The sequence below is a fragment of the Balaenoptera ricei genome, chromosome 14 (assembly GCF_028023285.1).
Source record: "Balaenoptera ricei isolate mBalRic1 chromosome 14, mBalRic1.hap2, whole genome shotgun sequence".
Classification (NCBI taxonomy): domain Eukaryota; kingdom Metazoa; phylum Chordata; class Mammalia; order Artiodactyla; family Balaenopteridae; genus Balaenoptera; species Balaenoptera ricei.
The window spans coordinates 25065266-25086442 of NC_082652.1; the positions used below are offsets into that span (position 1 = coordinate 25065266).

The 21177-nt window shown below is 47.5% G+C and overlaps 1 protein-coding gene across 2 annotated transcripts in view; it reads right to left on the reverse strand.

Annotated features, from left to right (window-relative positions):
* The window catches only part of MYO18B (myosin XVIIIB), a 234144-nt gene that overhangs the window by 95490 nt on the left and 117477 nt on the right, over positions 1–21177 (reverse strand). For both annotated transcript variants that reach the window (XM_059895391.1, XM_059895390.1), the window contains exons 26-32: positions 19174–19293; positions 18782–18890; positions 15434–15558; positions 10809–10963; positions 7014–7137; positions 5936–6136; positions 2108–2218 (exon numbers count right to left, since the gene is read on the reverse strand). In XM_059895391.1, coding sequence (XP_059751374.1) covers positions 2108–2218; positions 5936–6136; positions 7014–7137; positions 10809–10963; positions 15434–15558; positions 18782–18890; positions 19174–19293 — 945 coding nt within the window. The remainder of the gene's footprint in view (positions 1–2107; positions 2219–5935; positions 6137–7013; positions 7138–10808; positions 10964–15433; positions 15559–18781; positions 18891–19173; positions 19294–21177) is intronic.

A 21177-nucleotide genomic window follows, 5' to 3' on the forward strand; every position in this document is an offset into this window, starting at 1 on the left:
GTAAGCTGACAGACATAAAGAACCCAGCCTGAAACATGGTGCCCACTGGGTATTCAAAGAATCTCATTCATTTCTTCCAAATATGCAATAATGGAAAATAAGCAGAAATTGGCCCCTCAATGATAATTCACAGCAGTTTACAGTTTATAAGGCATCTGCCATTCTTTCATCTTATTCTCACAACAGCGTAGGTAAGGTAGAACATTTTCTCTTATTGCTCCCATTTTGTAGATGAGAAAACTGAGTCTTAGGGCAGTTACAAGACTTACTCAAGGGCACACAGGTCTGGTTGAACCTAAAATCTATGACTCTTCTTTTCCAACTCTGGGGAGTTCTGGGGGGAACGCACTTGGCCCATTGGGATGATCCATGTAAACCCCCAGAAGGGCTGAGCTCTAAAGGGGCCCCAAAAGGAGTATTTGAGGAGCAGGAAGGGCAGCAGATGCAGCAGCACCAACCACTGGGAGTGGAGAGGGGCTCAGTTCTTACTTACTCCCCTCACCCCCCCCAGAGTGATGACAGGATGCCAAGGCGACCCCATCTGCCCAGGACCTGCTCACTAGAGTCCCGTCTCCGCCGAGGTCCTGACACCACTGAGGCCTCCTCCAGCCCCGCCCAGGATGATGCTCTTGGGGGGCTCTGCAGAGCACCAAGTCCCTGAACCCTTCTTCTCTTGGATGGATTAGTCACACCCAAGAGCAAGGCAACCACCAGGTTTGTTCCCTGGTTCCTCTGGAAGGATCAGCTACCTGAAAATCCACGCACACACCGGTATTGCTCATAAGTTTCCAACCATCAAGGGTTACATTACAAAGCTCTGTGCAATAGTTCCACATCTGTGATCTCCTTGAATCTTCCCTGTGACCCGGCAGGGGGCCATCATTATCCTATTTTACGGATGAGAGAAGTGAGGCTTATTAGCAAGGTTACGTGATTTCTCCAACGCCCCACAGTTGATAGCTAATGGAGCTGGGACTTGATCCAAGCCTCTGTGACTCCAAATAAAGTAGCAACGTTGGCTTTTTGTGTGTCTTGTAAACTGGCTCTGAGTGACCAGCGGTGGATACAGAGAATGGAATGTAGTTTAGTTGGAGTTGAGGGTTTAAAATCACTTTCCCAAAATCACAGTTGTTAAGTTGGAAGGGCAAAGATTCAAACCAAGAGTCTATGAGTTCCAGCACCCATGCTCTCAGGCCCTGCAGTTTGGAGGTCTCTGTTTACAGAACTAATAATCAGAGTCAACTTTGGGAAATGCTACTCGGCCCCTTCTTGGAGATTCACAATGTACCCAAGGCTATGAAAGGCCCACAGAAATCCTGCCTAGACAAAACCTGTTAAATGAGGCTTAACCCAAAGCTTCTCAGCAATTCCATTTTAAAGATTCATCTTACACATTCACATCAGTGAATGCATCTGTAAGGAGGTTTGTCTCAGCATTGGCCATAAAAACAGAAAATGTCCAATGACAAGAGAATTAATGAGAGCACACGCCTAAGGTGGAATACTTTTATGAGACATTAAACATGTAAATTAGATCCGCATTTACTGACATGAGAGGAGGCCCAGGACAAACTTCCCAGTGAAAACAGCAGGCTTCAAAGCAGCATGACCCCATTTAGGTAAAATGGTATCTCTACAAATATGCACTTGTGGGTACAATGAAAGAGAGAGAGGAAAGAACATTTAAAAATAGTAATAATGATGGTGCCTTGGTGGTAAGATTTCAAGGGTTTACTGCCTTCTTATACACTGTTTGAAATGTCTGCAAAGAGCTTGGATAAAATGTAAGAAGTGATGTGCAAGGCAAATAGCCAGAAGGGACTGGTCCCTTTCTTGAAACATATAAATCCTTACCCAAAGCATCAGTCACATGGCACTGTGGGCTCTTGGTAGAAATCTTGGGGTGATTATGCTAGACAGTTTCAGAGGATCGTAGTTAGGACAGGTACGTCTGCTCCAGCACCCTTGAAAGCACTGAGGAAGCTAAGGTCTCAGGTGGTTGAAGAGTCCGTCCCCAGGCCCTGGGATTCCCCTCCCTCTAAGGATGAGGCACCCAGACTGACCCTGCCGGGACCCCAGGACACAGCTGTGCTCGTGGCTCACGTACCCGCTTCTGGCAGGACTGGCGGATGTCCTCCATCTCCTCCTCCTTGTCCTCTTGGTCCTTCTGGTGCATCTGCTTCATCCGTTCAATCTCCAGCTCAAACCGCTGGCGGAGCTGGGGGCAGCAAGGACAGCGTGTGAGGGTGACCCACACCGTCCGTGTCGTTCTTAGCATTTCAGCTGCATTTCTCATTTTGGGACTGCATGGATGAGAGTCAAGTTATCCCCCCCACCCCGCCCCAGGCAGCCAGGGAGGTCAGAAATGGTAGATAAATAGCCCAAATACTGCCTCTATCCCTTCCGTGGTCAAAACATAACGTCACTAATCAATCACACTCTTTGCCACTGAGTTTAGATATCATTTTGGAATCCTTCTCAACACTCTCAGAATGAAACAAATTTGTCATCCCTGGAGCAGGCATCAGGGAAGTTCTTCTAGATGGGTGGATAGGTGGGTGAATGGATGGTAGAATAAAAGTTTACTTATGAAGACAGGAAATCCCGGAGAGGGAGATAACTTGCCCAAGATGCTACCTTGACAATTCACTTTGCCTCTGGTTAGTTACCTTGCTCTGTAGAAAACAGCTTTCTTAAAATACATTTGTGAGAATGAAATGAAATGACATATAAAGCACTTAGCACAACGCCCGGCACAAAAAGATTACGTTTTCTTTCCCCATTATTTTGAAAACAGAGTAAGGATTGGCCCCTCCCTTCCCGGAAGCCTGACATAACCAAGAACTGTGTTCCCATTAAGGAGGTGAGTCTTTTCAATGAGAGCCTCCAACACCTGCTCAGGGCAGGAAAAGAGCTGCGTGTGATGTTTAAGCTGTGCCATCTTACATAAAAGGCTCCAGAACTGGAGGCAGAAGTCATGGGATCCAATTCTAGTTCAAGAATTTACTTTCTTGATTTTCATAATTGAGAGACTGATCCAAGCTCTTGCTTGTCAAGTTTTGTGGCATATTAGAATTACCTGGTGCCTTTTTCTAAAAAAATTTCAATTCCAGGACTTCACTCTAGACCTACTGGGTCAGAATCTCCAGGATACGGGCCTCAGGAACCTGTACTGTTAAGCTTTCATTGATGTATCCTCTTCAGTGCTGTTGGTCATGGAGCAGCGTGGAACCCACCAGTGCAGAGGGTCAGACTGTAGAAACTACAACGTCCTGACCATTTGCTACTCTGCCCTGGCACCTCACAGCAAGCTTTCATGAGGCTACAATTGTTGCCTCTCTAACATGGACATGCAGTTGAAAAAAGACAACTGTGGTCTTTCCCAACGTTGATGATATTCTCTACTACAGAGGACTGTGGTGAAGAGGAAGAAGAATGGCGTGCATCAGAGCCCCTACTGTAGTTCTCGGCAGAAAGCAGGCTCACTTTAAATGCCAACTTCCTTCCCTGCCTCCTTTAAAATGACAGAGGTTATGGGAAGATAATCCAAAATGAGGAGCATTTAAAGCAAGTAAATGTAATATTTCTTTTTCATTTTTTTCCTAGCCTCTTGGACACTCCTGACATCTGCAATACCATTTATGTCAAGCTTATATGAGTTAACATAAAATTTCCTGGAAAAAGTGCTATGTTGTAATCAATAAATATCTCCTGGATGTCTACAATAGCCCAGTGCAGTGTGAGATGATGGGTGAAGCTGAAGATGGATGAAAGGGTTGAGTCAGCTTCGCCTCCTGTGTAAGCTGACGGGGGTACTGGGAAGCTGCATTCAGCCTCGGGTCCCTGAGGTCACCGTAGCACATTTCTGCTTCCGAACACCGAGTGGTCCCCTGGTGACATCTTCAAGAGGTAACACAGCTTTCCAAAGTGCTCACTCTGTTCTTGACTCTGGGTTGCTATGTGACGCTGTTCCACCCTCTACGTCCCAGAACGACCTGCACAGATATCCCCCCTCCTTCACGAACCTTCACAGATTCACAGCTGGGGTTGGGGGGAGGCTAGGGGGTTGACAAGGCTCTGACTTCACTGTACAGATGAGGAGACTAAAGTCTAGAGAAAACAGGGGGCTCGCCTAACGTCACACAGACCCCATCTGCATGTGACCATCTTGCAGTTCCTTAAATGCCACGTGACTCCCCTGCCTGCAGGTCTTTGCACTGGCTGTTCCCCCTGCCTGGAACTCTCCCCCGTCAGCCAACTCAGACTCATCCTTCAGCTTTCAGCTTCAGTAAATGTCACTTCCTCCAGGAAGTCTTCCCTGACTGTTCCAAACCTGCTCCCCAAACCAGATCTGCAAGTTAAACCTTCTCATAACACTCAGCATAACTATAACCTTCGGCAGAGCGGAGACCACATTCGTCTTGTTTACAGCTGTATCCCTAGCATCCACCCTGTGCCTGGCACACAGTAGGTGCTTAATAAATATGGGTTTGACTGAGTGAGTAAAGAAGCTGTTTTCTGAACCACTACAGACTGTCCCTCCACGCCTGCCACATCCATGTCTCAATACTCAGCAGACTCCATCCCGATGGAGTGGGGATATGTGAGAAGCAAGGGCCAGCACCCCAGCCTCCCCCTGACCGCCCCCACTTTACCAGAGCTGCTCAGTTTATTTGCTTTTACGTATTCATGCTGCCTGGTCAGATGTTCTTGAAAAAGGAGTTCCAACCTTAAAACCATTTCAACATAATTACCCCTTATGAAATCCCACATGAGAAATTTCTTTAGAACTAAGCATCAAGAAAAGCCTTGCTTCCCCTCAAAAACCTGGCTTGTTTTTATCTTGGGGATGATAAAAAAGCATGTAACTCACATTTCCTTTTTCTCTCTGGCCACCAGGAATTTTAGAGCTAAACCTATTAAGTGTGTAAGATCGTATGTTCTGCATGTCTGCTTATTAATTCACCACCCCACCGTTCCTTAGCACCGGTTTTAATTTGTGTTTTTCTGGTTTGGCTTGTTTTATTTATTCTTCTATTTTATTATGCATACATCTTATAAGCTGCCTCAAATTCTTTGTGGAATGAGTTGGGCATATAAACAAACAAGCAGATAAAATATTCATCAGGTGCTTCGTTGAGCGGGCTGGTACAAGAGTATTGGATTCCTGCCTTATTCCCCTCAGTTATTTTGCGTTTTCCAAAGATCAGGGCTCCCATCTCCCTGGAGGCTGTGCACAGCACAGGTATCCGAGGCGCTGTGGAGTCAGATGGTGCAGGCTCCAAATTCCGTACCTGCCATTTTCTCCCTGTCCCTGAGCCTCAGTTTCCACATCCGTAAAGTGGGGATAATACTAATATCTCAGCATATAAACTTCTTGGGGAGATTGATGAGGTGAGATGTGAGGAGAGCTTAGGGCTGAGTCTGGTACACAGACAGTGCTCAATAAACACCAGATATTGGGTCAACAGTTATTTAATGAGTACCAACTATGCACCGGCCTCATTCCAGGCTCTGGGGATGCCCTGATAAGCAAGATCAACCAAAAAGGCCTCCTGCTTCCCTGAAACTTATATCCTAATGGGGGAGAGAAGCATTGAGTACATTTTTTAAAGCACTATGGCACACGACGGCAGGTGCTATGAAGGAGAACCAAATGGCTAAGGAGTGGCGTGGAGGTGGGGTTGTTTTCAAGAAGGAGATCAGGGCAAGCTTCTCGGAGGAGCTGACACTGACGCCTGCAGGATGGCAGGAGGGGCTACATCATGAAAGGTCTGAATGGCAGACCTAGGGGGGCTGAGGTTCTCTGGGGTGCCAGGGAGCCGCAGAAGAATGAGGAGCCGCTGAGTGAGGCGCTTATGTCGTATCTGGGTAACGACCTTCTGCACTGGAGTCAGCATGCGGCAGGGCATCGCCCTGGACAGGACCTTCCTACCCGCTCCAGCTGCTTGATGGTGTTTTCCTGCTGCTTGTGGATTTTCTCTTGCTCGAGGGCACTGGATTCCAGCTTCCAGAGCCTCTCCTTCAAGGCCGCAATGCAATTCTCCCCCAGAGAGGGTGACCCCAGCAGCTCCTGCTTCTGGGCCTGCAGCATCTCCACCTCCTGCTTCAGCTGCAAGGTTTCTTGCTCCTTTCGCTACAGAGACAAAGTGGGCAGAGATCCGAAGTCACATGACCGTACTCCTGCTCCCCTTGGGACACCTCTACAACCTGCGGGAGGGCGCCTTCCACTGTTCAGTGCACGTCATCTCCACTGCCATCTCCACCTGGATCTCGCGGCCCCCCGCTGCGCCCCCTGTGGGACGCCAAGGGCCCCTCCCTGGGACAGCTCAGACAGGCTGGGGTGGCGAGTTTGTGGGAAGCAACGCCCTTGCCCCTAGAGCTAGACCTCAGAGCACAAACAGGAGGTGTGTGCCCCATTTGAAAGCTGTGTACCTGCCAAGGCTGGGCCTGAGATGCTGGAGCAGGGAAGCAAAGTGGCCAGGAATGACTCTTCCAGGTTAGAAAGTCAGCTCCAGGGTGAAAGAAGTCTGGGCTACATCAGGAAGGAGCTGCCCGCCAGGCTAAGAGGTGCAGAGGTTCTCCCAGAGTAACAGGGAGCCACAGCAGGCCTTGAGGAGCAGCTGAGGGAGGTGCCTGTGTCATATGTTAATCAAATCCCTCTGCACTGGAACCTGCAGTGGACAGGGCACTGCCCCTAGCTGGGTCTACAGCTAATTCATCCTGAGCCAAGCCTCTCCCCGCTCCCAGGTGGGCAGCTCAGAAGTCAGGTAGGTGACCGGAGCAAGATCGTGAGGGACGTGGAGCTAGGGAGGCCTGCTTATCCATCACCTGCCACCCACGGTTTGTTGATTCAGGCGCCCTGGGCTCCGTGACCCCGGCAGGCCAAGGCCGGCCGACCAGGACGGCCACACACAGAGCTCTCGCCCCGCACCATCTGTAGCAGGCGCGCGAGGGGTTTCCTGAGACCCAGCAACCAAGAGCCAGCGGGGCGCCGTGCCCCCGCCCCTCACCTTCAGGTGCTGCTGAAGCTTGCCCAGCTCGCACCGGACGCTGGTGTTCTCCTGGGCCACTTTCTCGCGGAGGCCCTTCTCAAACACGGACTCTCCCAGGGCCTGGGCCAGCTGCGTGTCAAACCTGTCAGAGCAGAACGCGGGTCATGGCCCCGAGGCGGGTGTGCCTGGGCCGGGGGGCGGGGAGGGAAGGCGGGTGCTAGAGAGAGGCAGTTAGCTTGCTGAGAACCGCTAGGGAGAGAAAGAGAATTAAATGATGCAGGGTTTGTGGATGTGGGGTAGGAATCCTGAACACCAGAGGGCAACACTGAGGGTTTATAGTTTCCACAAAAATACCGGACACTTATTTAAAATGTGATAAAAACATATACACAAAAATAAAAATAGAATAAAACTATACAAATAGAGAATAAGAACAAAAACCATATAGACATATAGAAAAAACTAACCTATCAGGTTTGCTGACATACACCAAGGACCTTTAATTCTACAAGGCCCAGGTTTGGCATCTAATATCCATTGATTGGTATATGAATGTATTTATCAGCCCAAACAAGGGATATTCAACATTTCATATTGTGCATGATACTGTGGGGCTCATGCACTCATAAGCCATATTAGAGCACGGTTATTACGGATAGAATGCTGGACGGTTATACATTCCACCTTGTCTTCATTTGGTTCCTAAGCAGAAAACACAGAGACTGGACAGTCCTATGCGGGCCGTCGGGGAAGGAGGAAGTACCTCCTTTGGAGCGCACCGGCCCCTCCACGATGGTGACCACTGGGTGGGAAGCGCTTCCTGGACTGGACATCATTCCACTCATCAGCCTCTGTCCCTATCACAGGCGAGGAAACTGGCAGAGGTTCTGACAAGCCTCAATAAGATGTGACTTTGGTCACTTGCCCTCAGCCCACACAGAAAGGCCACCTGCTCCAGGGAACTGGGTGTGGCCAGAATGGCTGAACTGGGCGCGGGGTTTTGGCCTTGGTGAGAAGAAGGTCTCCCTTGTTACAAGATTATCCAGTGTCCCTTAACGCTAGATGGTCATTCAAAGCCTCAAGACTCCTGAGAGAGCCAACTACAGGTCATATGAGGGAGCCCTACTGTTGGAAGGGCCCAGAGGCTTTCTGATTGGCTGTTGGTGACATCATTCAAGAGGCACTATTGGCTGCCTCTGAATGGCAACACTGATGATGATGATAATGGTCCAGCAGTCCCAAAATGCCAGGCTCTGAGCTGGGATCCATGGGGTCCTTATAACAATTCAGTAAGAAACACATTATAACCATTTCATACAAGAGAAAACTGAAGTTCAGAGAGAGCTGAACTGATTCAGCCAAAATCCCAAAGCGGGTTTGAGCCAGCTTCTCTGCTGATTTAGCTGGTCCCCCATCTACCTGTTCATGCCCTGGAACAGGGAAGGAAAGACAGTGGGGGCCAGACAGTGATGGATGTTTTAAAGGAGTCCTTACTGGGCCACCTGATGCCAAAGAATGCCTCCAACAGACCCTAACTTTTGGAACACACTGACCGACCAACTGCCTGAGGCCAGAGGGACTCACACCCTTCACCCCACTAGGAGCGGGCTGGGGGTCCAACCTCCTGTGGCTCCGGCACAGGCCTTATCCCTGTGGAAGCAGCTGGGAGCTCCATCAGCCCTCGGAACTGAGCTTTGTGACCCATGAGGAACCATGGCAACAAGAAGCCAACCTCAAATGGAGCCTTTCTGGGCCACTCTGAACTTAGAAGCCAAGGTGGGGCAGGGAACTCTATCAGCATGGAGACATCACTCCATCCAGAGCCCAGCAAACTAAGGAGGCAGCTGCATCTACACTTCAATTAAACTTAAAGAGGTGTGAGGAAGTAACACTAACTTCTAGATCTCTCCCTCACTATAGGCATTCTGTCTGAATTTCCACCGTTAGACAGAGACTTCTACCCCCTTATGGGCTCCCTGCTAAAATGCTAGCCCACCTAGAAAGGTAATGGCTGCTATTTGCAATGAGCATCAAAACATAAATTAACTTCTGCTAAGATACGGTAGTGGAGTAGAGAGCATGACAGGGCAGGTAAGTCTTAAGAAGAAGAAATGTAAGTATGATGAAATGGGGACTTTCCCGGGGGCCATCATGGGGAGGTTCTTGAGGACCTGGAATGAAGGGTTCTGCCCAAGGGGGTCGATCACAGGAAAGACCAGAGAGATGGAATTTTCTGGCTGCATAAACTCCAAGGACAGAACCCTGCCCCCTGCCACCCATCAGAAATCTGAAACCCCCTCATAAGGCCTCTCAGAACAGAAGTGGAGCCCACAGATAAGGGCCAGAATTGTCACAGCTGGCAGAAACCTGAGGGGTGATGGAGTCTCACTTCTCAATTTACAGATAGGGGTCTGTCAGAGCCACTCTTCAGCACCAGGTGGCCTGCTTAAGTCCAAGGACGGCTCTGAAACATCAGTCACTGTCCGGCCCAGACAAGTAGTGTCACTTGACAAGGTCACCCAGGAAATGACCAAGGTGGGACTAAGCCATTCTCCCCACTGCAAGGACAAGGTTTAGCCAGAGCATCCATGGGAAGCTGGAAAAGGAAGCAGAGTCAGCTATCAGCAAGAAAAGAATAAACTTCTCTCATTTTGGGGGCATACTAATAACACCCCAAAGAGCTTCTTTTTTTTTTTTTTCCCCCCAAATGAAGGAGCCAGCTCAGGAAAGCTCGAAGGTAAATGAGAGAAACAATATTTAATGCAGATCAAGTTCAAAACCTGTGCCAGTCCCATGGAAATAAAACTCAGCTTGCTACCTGTTGGAAATAGGCACCCTCGGCAAAACCACATCCTGGCACACATAGCAAGGTTCTTCTGTATTTTTATCCTGGACCTTCTCAAAGAGGCTGTGTTTCATCTATTTGCCTCCTAGGAAGTTTCCATTAGGGCTTATCTGGCTCAGAACAGGACCCCTGCACACCTTTACCCTCACCAGGTGAGCTGAAGAACTTTGGACACAGCCAAGGAGTCCAGGGATGAAGGCACCCCAGGAGCTGAGGTTCCACGTAAGGAGGCCTGTGAGTGTAAACCTGGGCTCCTGGTCTAGGCTCCACCCACGGAAACCTGTGACAGCACCGTCGGAAAGCAAGCACGGGAACCAGTGTGCAGATTCAAGACTGGCATCTTGTTTGTGCACAAAGCCCAGTCTCTGCCAGAACTGCTCACGTGAGCTGAGAGTCTAAACTTCAAATGAAAAGGGCACTGACTCAAGTTTTTGGCCTCCTCACCATTTTCAACAGTGGGAATAGGAACCAGACTCTAGTCCTGCGGGATCTACCAACTGTATCATCTAGTCTTCACCACAAGGGGAGCGCTCCACCTAAGGAGAAGAATCAGGCTGAGAAGGGTTGAATGACTTGTCCAAGGTCACACAACTAGCAAGAGGCCCAGCTGAGACTTGAACCAGCACTTGCACCCCTAACCACCAGGCCAGGCTGTCTTTGCCCTCCACAACGAACTCTACACTTGATAAGTGGGGATGCGGAGGCCCAGAGAGGCCAAGAAAGTTCCTCAAGCTCACATGGTCAGTTGGTAATAGAGCTGAGACTAGATAACAGAAAAGAATGATTTCTTGCTGGATTCTTGGGAGAACCATATAGGAATGTGTGAGGGGAGAGAGAGGAAAATCAGAGCAGAACAAGGATGGTAGGCTCCATGGACGAAGAGCCCTGACTGAAGTGGAGGGGTTTGGAAGAACCCGGAGACCCCAGAAGACCCCAGCGCCCAGGTGCTGACGTGGAACGCGACTCACTTCTTCTGCTTCTTCTCTAGCTCGTGGTTTCGGCTCTGTTGGTTCTCCAGCAGGAAGTGGGTGTCCTGCAGGTCGCAGGTCAGGTGGTGGCACTTCCTCTTCAGCTGCTGGGCCATCCTCTTGGCGCCCTCGTAAGCACTCTGCAGCTCCCCAAGCTGTGGGAGGAGTAGAACGAATCAGCCAGCTCCGTCAGTGCCGAACTGCCCCCTACTTTCTAGGTCAAGTAGCTGCTGTTTCCAGTGTGAGTGTAATGGGAAGAGAATAGGCACGGGGGCTGGAGCGACCCCGTCCTGACCACTTTTCACCTGTGTCGCCGTGAGGAAGCTACTTCTCTGAGCTTCAGTTTGCTCAGGGGTAAAATGGGGCGGGGGTGTCTATCATTCTCTTCGGGTTTTTAATTTTCCTCAGTAATCCTCCTGCCAGTGTGCCCACAGAGTCTTTACATGCCCTGCCTCAACTCGACGGCCCCTTGAGGACTGTGCATAACTGACATCCCCATCAGTGGGCATAATCTGGGGAGACGCATGCGGATCAGCCATGAAGCAGCCAAAATGGCACATGGAGAAAATCTGACCAGGAAACCCCTGAGACGGGCTGTAAAGGTCAAGGCGGTAACTGGCACTTGAGATGGGCTGGCTTCCACAGGGACACGCGCTGCTGGAAACAAACGGAAAAGCCACGGCACTTGCATCTTCCTCCAGGAAACACCCTCCCAAATGTCCTAGTTTAGATCTGGGAGAGAGGGCAACTCAGCACACTCGCTTTGAAGAAATGGCCTCATTAAAGAATTGCTTTAAATAAGCAAAACGCTGAGTTAATGAAGCCTGTAATTCTAAATTCAGTATTTGAAGGCAAATGGGATGTTTTCGTATATTCTGCTGCTCAGAAAAAGGTTGCACTTTTATTACTTTTTAATGTAGCATGAGTATCCCTCCTTCCTTGGGGAGGCTGACCCGACTTTATAATTTGTTATCAAAGAACTGGGCTGTTCCCCTGTGGCTGTCCCTTGCTGGTTATCTATCTATGTCTTCTGAGGACCATGATACAATGTCCATCTTGGAAGTGACCCCTAAAACCATCTCCAGAGAGCCTCACTTCCACTGTTTATAAAATCCCGTGTGATCTCTTCCTGGCCCACCTCTGCAAGTTGATTCCATGATACTTTTCTCTCACAATGAGGATATATATATATATATATATATATATATATATATATATATATAAAATAGCGGGACAGGAAATATGACTTCAACTCTTATTGTGCTTACCTCTAATGGGGACACCAAGAAGTAAGCAGATAATTACAACACAGCATGATGAGGCTTGTTATCTGGGGAAATAATTCAGGGGCACCCAACCCAATCTGTGTCAGGGAAGACTTTCTGGAGGGAAGGACATTTAAGCTGAGATCTTAAGGTTAGTTGGAGATATCTAGGTAGGGAAGAGAAAGAAAGTGTCCTAGGAAAAGGAAACAGCATATGCAAAGGCCCAGAGGTGAGAAAGAATAAGGCTGTTTGGAAGGAGGGGGAAAAAAAAAGTGCAATGGAACAGAATAGAGTCCAGAAAAAGACCCACAGAAATACAGTCAGTTGATCTTCCACAAAGGGGCAAATGCTATACAGTGAAGCAAAGACAATCTTTTCGACAAATGGTGCTGAAACAACTGGTCATCCACATGCAAAAAAAATGAATCTAGACACAGATTTTACACAAAAATGAACTTAAAATGGATCACAGACGTAAATGTAAAATGCAAAACTATAAAGCTCCTGGAAGATAACATAGGAGAAAACCTTGATGACCTTGGATTTGGCAATGACTTTTTAGATATGATGCCAAAGTCACAACCCATGAAAGAAAGAATTTATAAGCTGGACTTTATTAAAACTAAAAATTTCTGCTCTGCAAAAGACATTATCAAGAGAATGAAAAACCACTGACAGGAAGAAAATATTTGCAAAAGACATATCTGATAAAGAACTTATCCAAAATATACAAGGAACTCTTAAAATCCAATGATTAGAAAACAAACAACTCAAATAAAAAAACAGGACAAAGACCTTAACAGACACTTCACCAAATAAGGTTACTGATGGCAAATAAGAATATGAAAATATGTTCCACACCTTATGTCATCAGGGAAATTAAAACAAGATACTACTACACATCTATTAGAATGACTAGAATACAGAACACTGACAACACCAATTGCTGACAAGGATGTGGAGCAACAGGAACTCTTACACATTCCTGATGGGAATGCAAAATGGTACAGCCACTTCGGAAGACAGTTTGATGGTTTCTTACAAAACTAAAGATACTCTTACCATATGATCCAGAAACCATGTACTTTGGTATTCACCCAAAGGCACTGAAAACTTACATCCACATAAACACCTGCACATGGATATTTACTGACAAAACATGGAAGCAACTGAGATGTCCTTCAGTAGGTGAATTGATAAATGAACTGTGATACATCCAGATGATGGAATATTATTCAGAGCTAATAAGAAATGAGTTATCAAGCTATAAATGAAAAGATGTGGAGGAACCTCAAATGCGTATTCCTAAGTGAAAGAAGCCAATCTCAAAAGGCTGCATATGGTATGATTCCAACTATATGACATTCTGGAAAAGGCGAAGCTATGGGGACAGTAAAAACATCAGTGCTTGCCAGAGGTTGGGGGCGAGGGTAAACTGATGGAGCACAGAGGATTTTTAGGGCAGTGAATCTATTATGTATCGAACTATAATATGGATACATGTCATTATACATTTGTCCAAACCCACAGAATATATGACAGTAAGGGTAAACCCTAAAGTAAACTACAGCAAACTACAGTCCTTAGTGATGGGTCAACGAATGTTCATTGATTGTAACAAATGTCCCACTCTGGTGGAGGATGTTGATAATGGGGGAGGCTATGCAAGTGTAGGGATGGGGGTAGATGGGAAACCTCTGTACCTTCCTCTCAATTTTCCTGTGAGCCTTAAACAACTGAATGGGTTGGACTCAGTGGTGTGCTGGAGCTGTCTTGTACCAACTTACAAGAGCTGATTCTGCACATCTCTTCCCAGTTCCACATTCAGTAACATCACAATGGTAGCCTGAAATTGGTCATGGTGGGAACATTTACACCACGGAAATCGGCAACTGGCAAACATTACACATCAGGGTCTGTTTTTAGAGTGACAGTTTATCAGCACACCACTGGTTAAAGTGTAGACTGGGTAGAATGTAGACTAGGGGTGGTTGGAGACAATGCAAAACAGAGGCCAAATTACTTTCATCTAGATATGCCAGACAAAGTTACATTATATTTGTAATGCCCAGCTGCACTTTCAAGAAAAAAAGGGAAATTGTAGGATGTCAGAAATGCAGAGGACACAAAACAAGAACACTCATGGTAGATGCTAACACTATCGCAGTCAAGGTGGGGGAGAAGAAGAGCAGCAGAAAGATCCAGAAATATCCCTAATGATAGAGGCTGTGTTCAAATGCCCAGAGGGAGACAGGAGACAAGGCCTTGGGGCCATGGAAGGTGGGAGCTTGGAAGGAAGACCCTTGCACTAAGCCAGGACCCTGAAAGAGCTGCACCTATTTGACAGGGGGCAAGGAAAGCTCCACCCATGGCCTGGAAGGTGGTTAAGAATGCTTGCTGCCACTCTGGCTCCCAGTCAGGGAGAAAGGGTTCCCATGAGAAATCAAAACCCCAGGTCTGTGCCTCATGTGAGTTCAAAGCTCAGACTGACACTTTGGACATGCTGCAAAAATCTGAAATGCAGAATTTATTTAGCATAACCTCGGGGGCTGCTGCAGAAGAAAAAGTGCAAAAGTGCTTCTTCTAAGAGGAACACATCCAAAAACATAAGACTCCATTTAAAATCAATAAAAAGGTTTTTAAAATTTTTAAAATAAGATCAACTCAATTAAAAAAAAAAAAAAAGCTAAAGACACATAAAATCTCACCATGAGTCAGAAAGGAAAAAAGGAACATCTACAATGCCAACTACGTGGGGCTGGTGTGTGGGAGGCGCCTGTGGAAGATGAACTCACAATCAAAATTTACAGAACACACAGGCAAACAATTCCCAGCGACAGTCAGTCTAACTTGTGATAACAGAACAATCTGAAAGAGATGCTGAAAGATCCCCTGGCTGCTGTGTGGTTGCGGGGAGAGGCTGGAAGCACTGAGACCAGTTAGGAGGCTGTTGCTCTGATATAGACGAGAGATGGAGGTGGAAAGTTAGGCTAGAGGCAATGGGGGCTGATATCATTTGACTATTTTAGGAGCACATTACAATCATTTTACAGATGAGAAACCTGATACCCAAAAGGTAAAAGTGCTTTCCACAAGGTCAGAGCAGAAAGGGAACTGGAACTCAGGTATCCCGAGCTCACTTTCATGTTCTTTAGTCCACAGCGTAGAACATTCGCATGTAGAGAAACTATCACCCATATCCCATAGCGACCTTCATGTGTAATATCAGTGGAGGTGGAGAAGCACGGAACAGGTGATGCCCTCTCTCCCTTCCTGGGTTCAGCCAACACCCTGAAGAGGGAGGTGAGACCCTGCCCAATCGCTGCCACTTTTGCAACCCAGACTATCTCCCCCCCTTACCTTCTGCTCCAGCTCGTTCCTAGACGCCAGCTCCGAGTCCAGCCTCTCCTCGGACTGCTGGAGACGCTTCCTGAGGAACTCGTTCTCCATCTGAGCACAGTCGAAGCGCATCTGCCACTCATCCACTGTTTAACAGAGTCAGAGAGGCCAGGATGGGAGGCTCAGTGAACGAGGGTGGTTCTCTCCCACGGTCTTAGCTCTTTGTGCACAATTTCACAGTGTTAATAGAATTCCTGAGGCTCGACCTCAGGCTTCAGATTAGGAAATCCCACTTTAAGTCCAAGCTTTAAAAACCACTTCCTCCAGGCAGCCTGCCCTGACTACCTCCAGGTGTCTAACGTTATTGACCACTCACTATTTTAAGCTTGGTCGTTTTACACTGTTCAATTTCTCTACAAGTGTGCAAAGACCTTTTTTTCCCCAAGGAAAGTCCATAATTTTTGAGGGTAGGGGAGCTGTTTTACTCATTTGCGGGTTTCTCCACACACTCTAGAAGAGTTTCCCACACACAGCCATTCCCCCCCCCAACATGGTAACACAAGTTCTCCAACTGGAGTCATCCTACTGGCCTACCACACTGGGTGACAGAGAATAAAATCAGTGACTGTTGGTTGAATTAATTAACAAATAAATCAATGAGCAATAATTAAAGTGTCTATTAAATGAAGAGCAACAGACACACTGGTCGCAAGATGTCTCTATGTGATAGCAAAACAATCCCTTGATTTGGTAAAAATCTAAGAAAAATCATTTGCTGGTGTGATGAAAACTGTCTGGCTGAAGAGAACAGGCTGCAGTAAGTTGTGATATCTTTTAACTGAATAATAGAGTAACATCCTTTAAGGTAATGGAGATGTGGAAAACACTGCACAAATGGACAGTTTAAGATACAGACCCATCCATTTCTCCATCCACCCATCCGTCCTTCATCCATTGTTCCATCTACCTTCCATCCATCCAAACACTCACTGGGCACACTACTCCACACCAGGCACAAGGGATCATGAACAAGAAACCATTCTATCTTCTGGAAGTATCTACTTGTGGAGACAAACATGTAAAAATTCAGCTTCAACACAGCATGACCAGTAGTCTCATAAAGGAACTTAAGGAACTCCAGAAGAGGACTCAAACTCATAAGGGCAGCAAACTCTGTTCTGTTCATGATTGTGTCCAAAGGACTTACTACGATGCCCAGCATATCATAAACGCTCCATAACTTTCACTGGAGAGGTGGGTGGATGGACGTTAGGGTGCACGGAGAGGTGGGTACGTGGATGGGTGGATGGATGAATGGATGGTGGGACTGAGGTCTTGTAGGAGGTCACCCCAATAGGGATTCTCACATAAAACAGAAGAATGATATAACTGTAAGAAGTCAGAGCCTCTTCAAGTTTCCATCAAGGTAAATAATATCATGGTAGGAAAGGAATCCTATCCCCTCGCCAGGTAAAAAGTCTCAAGTAGCAAACAGCACAGCCTGCAAAAGGAAGGGGCAGCAGAAAGGATTTCTGAGGCAGCCTGTGTACTCTGTGCTCCAGAGAGGGGTGTGAGTGGGCCGCACGAACGGATGAGGAAACTTCTCCACTCTGCAAGGCTGATTTCCACCTCCAGCCTCCCTCCCCATGGGCACCGTTTTTCACCAGTATGTGTAAGTGGGCCCTTCATTTTCCAGGCACATCTTTCCTGGGTTTCTCTGACCTCCCCATTTACATCGCAAGTTTCTTGAGAGCAGGGCCCAACTAAAATTCTTCTATAAACCACCCCCCACACAAAACAGGGTCTGGCTCAGTGCTGGACGCATACCGTAAAAGGTTCTCTTTAAATACTTAACCATGTAGAGTGGGAAAACATATATATTTTTAGTAATTTCTACTGCACCTTGATCCATAGAAGAGGCTGTGGTGCCACTGCAGTGGTGTGGTTAAAGTGTTTTATTGCTTCTTTCAACTTTCCTGTATTTTAGAGATTTTCTGTAATGAGTATGTATTACTTTCATAATGAAAAACAAAATATTTGTGGATTAGCTTCCTGGAATAAGCATCCCGAGCTGAAAGCCTGCACAGCTAATGTGCTCGTGAGCTAAGCGCATTTCCCCCATCGTCCGACTCCCGTATCTTTGCACAGGAAAACAAATGGCCGGGGAGTATCATTCAGACATAAATCACGGTCAGGATGGAACTGGGGCTGATGTTCTTCTGGGGAAATTGTGCCGGTTCTGGGCCAACACGTTCCCCACTCCCTGCATGGATCCTGCCTTGTTGGGTCTCAGGTATCTGAGAACCTCAGACTCCTCTGGATTAACCTCCCTGGTAGACACCTGCCCTGGGGGTAGCCAGGATGAGAGGATAACGAGAGTAGAGCAGGAAGCAAATGTGCCTTGCCTCTCCTCCACCACCTCTGGCCTTGGCTCCTCTGAGTGTCCCTGATGTTTCTAGGGCACTGATTCTCTGGGGGCACTGAAGGAATGATATCAACGTTTTATAAAGGCTGACAGACACGCTGGGAATCCTCCTCAGCTGACTCATTTAGACTGGGGAGAGGAGGTGACAAAGACGTCATCCTGCCCATCCAGCCGTGAGACGTGAGTCCCCAGGTTACCGTCTAAGACGGGCACCACCAGGAACCCCTGGCTCCTCCGAACATACCTCTCATTGGGCAATTCAGGGGTCCCCTCACCCTCTCTCCATTCATTCAGTAACTGCTAAGGGCCTGACGTCACTTTTAAATGGGGACAGTAGTCGCTGCTCCACAGGCGATAAGCAGGGATAATGATCCCGCTATCAGTAATATCAGAAATAATGACAAAGTAACTAACAGCTATTCAGCATTCTGTACCATGCACGTGGCTAAACACCTTCCATTAATCATCTATGGCTACATCCATTTGAAAGATGAGAAAACCGAGGCCCGATAAAGTCTTTGCCCAAAGCCACCCATCTAATAAGCAATGGAGTCTAGAGTCAAATCCAGAAATGGGATTTTGTAGATTTCACTTTTTAACCACTGAACTGCCTTCCTCAAAAATTATATTAAAAAGACTCATATAAATATAAGGGTACCTTGCTCATCCATAGAACCACTATATTTTTAAATCATTCTTTGCATTATTACTAAACAGCACCTGCCACACTGATAATTTGTTACTTGGGATATTGTTGGATTATCTGTTTAATGACTGTGTCTTCCACTGGGCTGAGAAGGCAAGGACTGTTCCTTTCTCTCTGCCAACGTCTCAGCCCCTAATGCAGCGCCTAGAGCATCGTGAGTGCGCAGTACATGTGAATGAATGGAATAAAAGGACAGCTTTTCCACCAGTGTCTAATGCCAGGGGTCCCAGTGGCTCACCTCCTCCAGTGTGACTCCTTTCCAAATCATTCAAGCGAATTTTCTGCTGGGCTTCTTCCAACTGCTTCTCCACTTCTCCCAAATTCTTCTGGACTTGCTCATACTTGCTCTGGAAGAGAGGTCTCAAGGTTTCAAACTGGAGCTAGACAGAGGCCATCTCACCTAAGGTGCCTCCAAACCAGTACTGGCCACCTACCCCCTGCACAGTCTTCACCCAGGACACCTCCAAGGCCAAGACTTAGGAAGACTCAAATGTCCTCCAGGACTCCGAGGGTGGGAGTCGGTAAGCCTGTGCATCCCAGATGTGAGCCCGGGGTTGCAGGGGGGGCAGGCCCACCTCTCCCAGCCACTCTGCTCGGCCACTCCCACCCCCGGCACTCCCGACCACTCGCCTTTAGCTCCTGAACTTCCCGGGAGGCCCGCAGCCGCTCTGCCCGCTCACTCTCCAGCACCTGGCAGGCCACGTCCCCTTTGAAGCGCTCGTCGGCCAGCTCTGTGGTCAACTCAGCAATCTGGGAGGGGGAGGGTTAAGGCAGGGTTACTTGCTGGCGCTGCAAACCCTTCCCTCTCCACACACACTCCACGGGACCACCCTTGAACTAATCACTGGGTCTTATCGCAAGGCAACCCTTCAGCATAAGGTGGTTAAGAGCACGGATGCTGGAATTTTACTGGTCTTGGTGTGTTAGGATTCCTGGCCCAACGCTCTGAACTAGGCAGCATGCCTCTCGGATGCTCAGTTTTCTCAGCTTTAGCGGGGTGGGGATAACTGATAGAACTGTCGTGAGAACTGAGATAATCCACATAAAGCTTAGCATGGTGCCCAGCACATAGTAAGCATTCAATTAAAACCCAGTTATTCTAGTAGAAACTCTCCTTAGCCATCCTTCAGGGAGCCATCTCACTGGACCAACCAACAGGCTCCCTCAGGAAGACACACTCACAGGTGCCCATCCCCCAAGGATGCTCTCAGCCAGGAAACCCCTCCATGGTTCCCCAGGGTCCACCTGCCTCCACCAGGTGACAGCCACGCTCACCCGGTATCGACTGTGAGTGCTCCCAACCTGTTTATGTCTCATATACTTTTACCACCATTACCTATCCTATTAGCTATTACATAAACCTGTAAAATGTGACCGGGCAAAGAGTTTCCATGAAAACTAGGTTGAATGCTTTGGAGGTAACAAATACAAGTGAGTTGCTTCTTAAAATTCTGTCAAACAGGTGTAGGTGCAAAAACTATACAGAAAAAAACAGAAGTAAAAAATTTAGGCTTTTGCGTTCAAATTTCTTTGCCATTTGCTCTGCTTTAAAGAAATCAAAACTGGAAATCATGTAGCTGTGTGTTAGGGGCGTGGTCCAAAAAAGAAGTAGATCTGGGGTCAGACGCTCATCCTCCAAGGGCTTTGGTCCTACCTCAGTGAGTTGAGGTAGACACGTTTAAAGTTAAAAATAAAAATGTTTATTTTTAAATGAATTCCCACTTGCACTGACTTTTTCCCCCCGCCCCCAAAATAACCAACCAACAACAAACACCAAACGGGTCAGCGCTTCTGTGGTCTTATTGTTCCAAAATACAGCCTTCTGGGTTAAAGGATATGCCGAAGAAAGTGAGGAGAGAATCATATGAGTGGACAGTTTAGACCAAGAGGCACACAATTGACCTTGCACAGAAGAGGAGTCCTCATGAAACTGAGGCTACCCCTTGTGCGGGGCAGTGGCTCAAGTCCAGAGGGAGAGAACGAAAAAAAAAAAAAAAAAATAGAGGCAAGAACCCCGTACAGCGTTCAAGTTCAGACACAACAACTAACATATTGTGTGACCCTGGACAAGTTTCTTCCTCTCTGGGGCTGTGGTCACCTGAACTACAAAATGCACTGAATTAGGTGATGTCTCCTGTCCTTCTGGCAATCCCATTCTATGCCACAGATCTTGCATATAAAGATGTCAGAACACCACAGTTCCCCATCAGACCCTCTGTGTGGTACCGAGGGGCGGCTGTGCGGTGCTCTCACACACACTCGAGGTGGCCCTTCTGGTGTGGAACCCAGGCCCCGTCAACACTATCAGCTCACAGGCGGCCTCAAAAACCACTCAGCTGCCCCATGAAGGAGGAGGATGCAGATCTATATGTTCCGACATTAAAAAAAAAAAAAAAAAAAAAATCCCCAAGTCATATTGCCAAGGGCAAAAAGAAAGCAACGTTGCAGAATAGAACGTTTGGCATGTTTCCATTTTTGTCTGTACTTGCACAGAAAAAGGCACGCCCAAACTGTGAATGGGGATTCCCCCCCCGCGGACCCCCGAAGGATGCACTCACAGAGGACTCCAATTTCCTTGTGACGCATTTCTGTACTGGTGACTTTTTAAACCGCTTTTGTAATCAGAAAAACACA